We start from the raw sequence: 2,806 nt of genomic DNA, 5'->3' as shown, positions 1-2,806 counted from the left end.
CAAGTCAACAACTCCCGCCATCGTCTTGAGGTCAGGGGAGAATGGAGAATCCCCCATTCTGGTGACCAATATAAGTCCCAATGTTCAGACCCACCTTGATCCAGCAGATATGTGACCATTTGTGTAGATCAGAATATCCCTTTATGTTAACAGGATTTGACAAGCCGCTTTAAAAAGGAAAACTTTAGCAAAGCTCATGAGGAGCCTTCCTAGACTAATTTTCTGTTAAAAAAAACCTTAAACGTAAAATCGAAACACTGATCTGAGGTGGTGGAGCATTATAATGCCGTCTGGTGCCCCACCTAGAGTTTTGTCTGAAGAGTTCCTTTAAAATTAGCGTTTCCCATTTTTATCTTTTTCGAAAATAAACATGAGCTAAACAATTCGTTGGACCCTGGCCCAACAGCCACTACTAAGTGGCCACCAGTTAGGAGTCAACAAACCTCCACCTTACCACCTACACCAATCCTCAACTCGTCTTCTGATTGGCAAGCCCAATGTGACGTCATTGTTGCGGCACAACGCATACATGACATCACGCAAGGCCTACCAAATCAGAAGAGGCACCGTAGAGGCTGGCAGTTAGGATAAGGCTCGAAGGGCTTCCATCCTAAAGGACCAGGTCATCTAGGTTAGTAATCCTAGCTCCGGATTCTCACCCAACCGTCCCGCCATACCAGAAACACTGCATGAAGAGGCTCTGTGAAGGTGGCAGTGAAGGTGTGGAGATGTTGAATGGGCTCACACAGCCGATAGAAGGACAGCCGCCCAGCCTCGTAGTCCAGGAATATACCTAGTCTCTGCAGCGAGGTCTCCAGCTGTAGTGGAATCTCTTTTGCAGCATGAGCGACAAGATAATCCTTCTGACACAGGCGAAGGCACCAGGATTTGTTGTTCTGTCCTATCCCGGACAGATCTCCCTTCCGCTCCAGGCTGGGATATGCCACCCCCACCCTCCAATTCCCTAGTTCACTGGTCTCCACTTCCCAGTAAATCTTTCCAGAGCTAAAACTCTGAAAACTCAGAACCTGACAATAGTTTTTAAATCTTTGTGAAGCTTTTGTCCAGATCGGGGTCTTGGACCACGTAGCGCTCTTCAGGTCTCCGGACACAGCCACATCAACCGCCGCCGTCTTAATGTCCAGCATTAAGTTTTGGACGTTAACGTTTTGCTTTAAGTTGGTCACAATACTGGATAAAGATGACTGTAGGGTCAACGAGGTCAGAACTTCATCAAGATCACCTACAGCCTGCAGCCTCTTACCAAGTCCTTCATCTGGCGGCTCAGCTCTGCTGACGTCCCGTCCCTGTAGGACATCGAGTGGATCGGGCACTTGGCACAGCTCCTCGATGTACATCATCTTCCTGGACAACTCCTCCTTCTTCATCTCCAGTTGCTGGATCAGATCAGTGACTGAGAGCGAGACTTTATCCCTCTGTTTGGAGATGTCACTCAAGACCCGTTCTTCCAGAGCTTGGACCTGGGCCTTGATGTCCTTAAACAGAGCAGTCACCCATGTCGTCATGTTTGCGGCTTTCTCCTTGACTCCCCTCTTGTGATCTTGTAAACTTTGCATGCTCTTCTCCGTCTCTTCACATTTTGAGGACAGCTTTTCCAGAACTTTTCTTAGTTTTTCTTTCTTCTTCTCAGATGCCTCTTTGAGAAGTTCCACCTGATGTCCTCGATGTTCTCCAAACACGCAACATGACACGCAGATGCAGGCGGCATCTTTACAGCAGTAGTACTTTAGCATCTCCTGGTGAGTGGCACATTTTCTGTTGTCCATGGAGCTGGTGGGCTCTGTCAAGACGTGGTCGGTGGATTTGCTGTGAACGCTCAGATGGACACTGCACAGAGAAGCTTCGCACATCAGGCAAGTCTTGAATGCTGGGACGGAGGCATGGACGCAGTAGGTGCAGAAGATCCCGGGAGGCTTCGCCTCTGGTTGCGTTGACCGGAAATGCTCCACGATGTTACAAAGCTTCAAGTTCCGTCGCAATGGTGGGCGCTTTTGGTATTCTGCACGGCATTCTGGGCAGGTGTAGATGCCAACTCCATCTTGCCTGTCCAGTACCGATCGGATACATCCCTGGCAGAAGCTGTGGCCACATCTCAGAGTTACAGGCTCCATGTAGATATTCAGGCATATGGAACAGTTCAGCTCGTCCTTCAGATCTGCAGTCGCCATCGAGTCCAGCAAGGAGTGGAGCGCAGCGACAACAGTGCCGAATATTCACTTCAGACTTCAGCTGTTGTAGCGTCCTGCACGTCTCAGCTGTTCCTTCTGATAATTACACTCGGCTGAGTCTTCAAGTCCTCAGTGTGAACCTGATCTGCCGCCTGAGTGTCCCCACAACAAACTCCCAGTCCAAGGTTACTGAGCCTAAACCCCAGTAAACAGAACTTGGAAAAACTGGGTGACCACCAATATGGCTTCAGAGTGGAAAACCTGCATTAATCTGGTGGACTTACTAATCTTAAGCCTGGGAAAAATGAGAGACAAGCACCACTTGTAAGATCAATACTGCCAGCCATATTGGTATTTTGGTTAGCACCCAAACATCCAAGAAGTTTTTCATTAATTGACAGATGAGGACGACCGATATTTATCAGGAGTGTATTTTTTATTTTTGTTTGGAAAAGCTTTCTCGCTACAAGGGGCAAGAATTCTGACTGGTCAGCGGCCAGGGAAGACACTGAACGAGCAGGATAGGATTACTGGCTATTCCTGGCCCTTGTAAAAGGTGATGGCCAAAATAGATGATGGGATGTACAGTAATGCTAAAATTATCCCTGTCCTCAGAG

At 48.2% G+C, this 2,806-nt stretch overlaps 1 protein-coding gene across 1 annotated transcript; it reads right to left on the bottom strand.

Annotated features, from left to right (window-relative positions):
* Positions 1-641: 641 nt before the first annotated feature.
* Positions 642-2,195, bottom strand: LOC141050627 (E3 ubiquitin/ISG15 ligase TRIM25-like). The gene has a single exon (XM_073547214.1). It carries the CDS (start codon positions 2,187-2,189, stop codon positions 642-644), a length of 1,548 nt encoding a protein of 515 aa, XP_073403315.1. The 5' UTR covers positions 2,190-2,195.
* Positions 2,196-2,806: the final 611 nt, after the last annotated feature.

Source organism: Dendrobates tinctorius, unplaced genomic scaffold (assembly GCF_039654945.1).
Source record: "Dendrobates tinctorius isolate UK_male_01 unplaced genomic scaffold, ASM3965494v1 ptg000152l, whole genome shotgun sequence".
Classification (NCBI taxonomy): Eukaryota; Metazoa; Chordata; class Amphibia; order Anura; family Dendrobatidae; genus Dendrobates; species Dendrobates tinctorius.
The sequence above is the reverse complement of the archived record's forward strand: the minus strand, read 5'-3'. Positions and strand labels throughout refer to the sequence as shown.

Bases quoted from the DNA above. Each gene is read 5' to 3' on its own strand.
- LOC141050627 (XM_073547214.1), bottom strand. From the start codon at position 2,189: ATGGCGACTGCAGATCTGAAGGACGAGCTGAACTGTTCCATATGCCTG.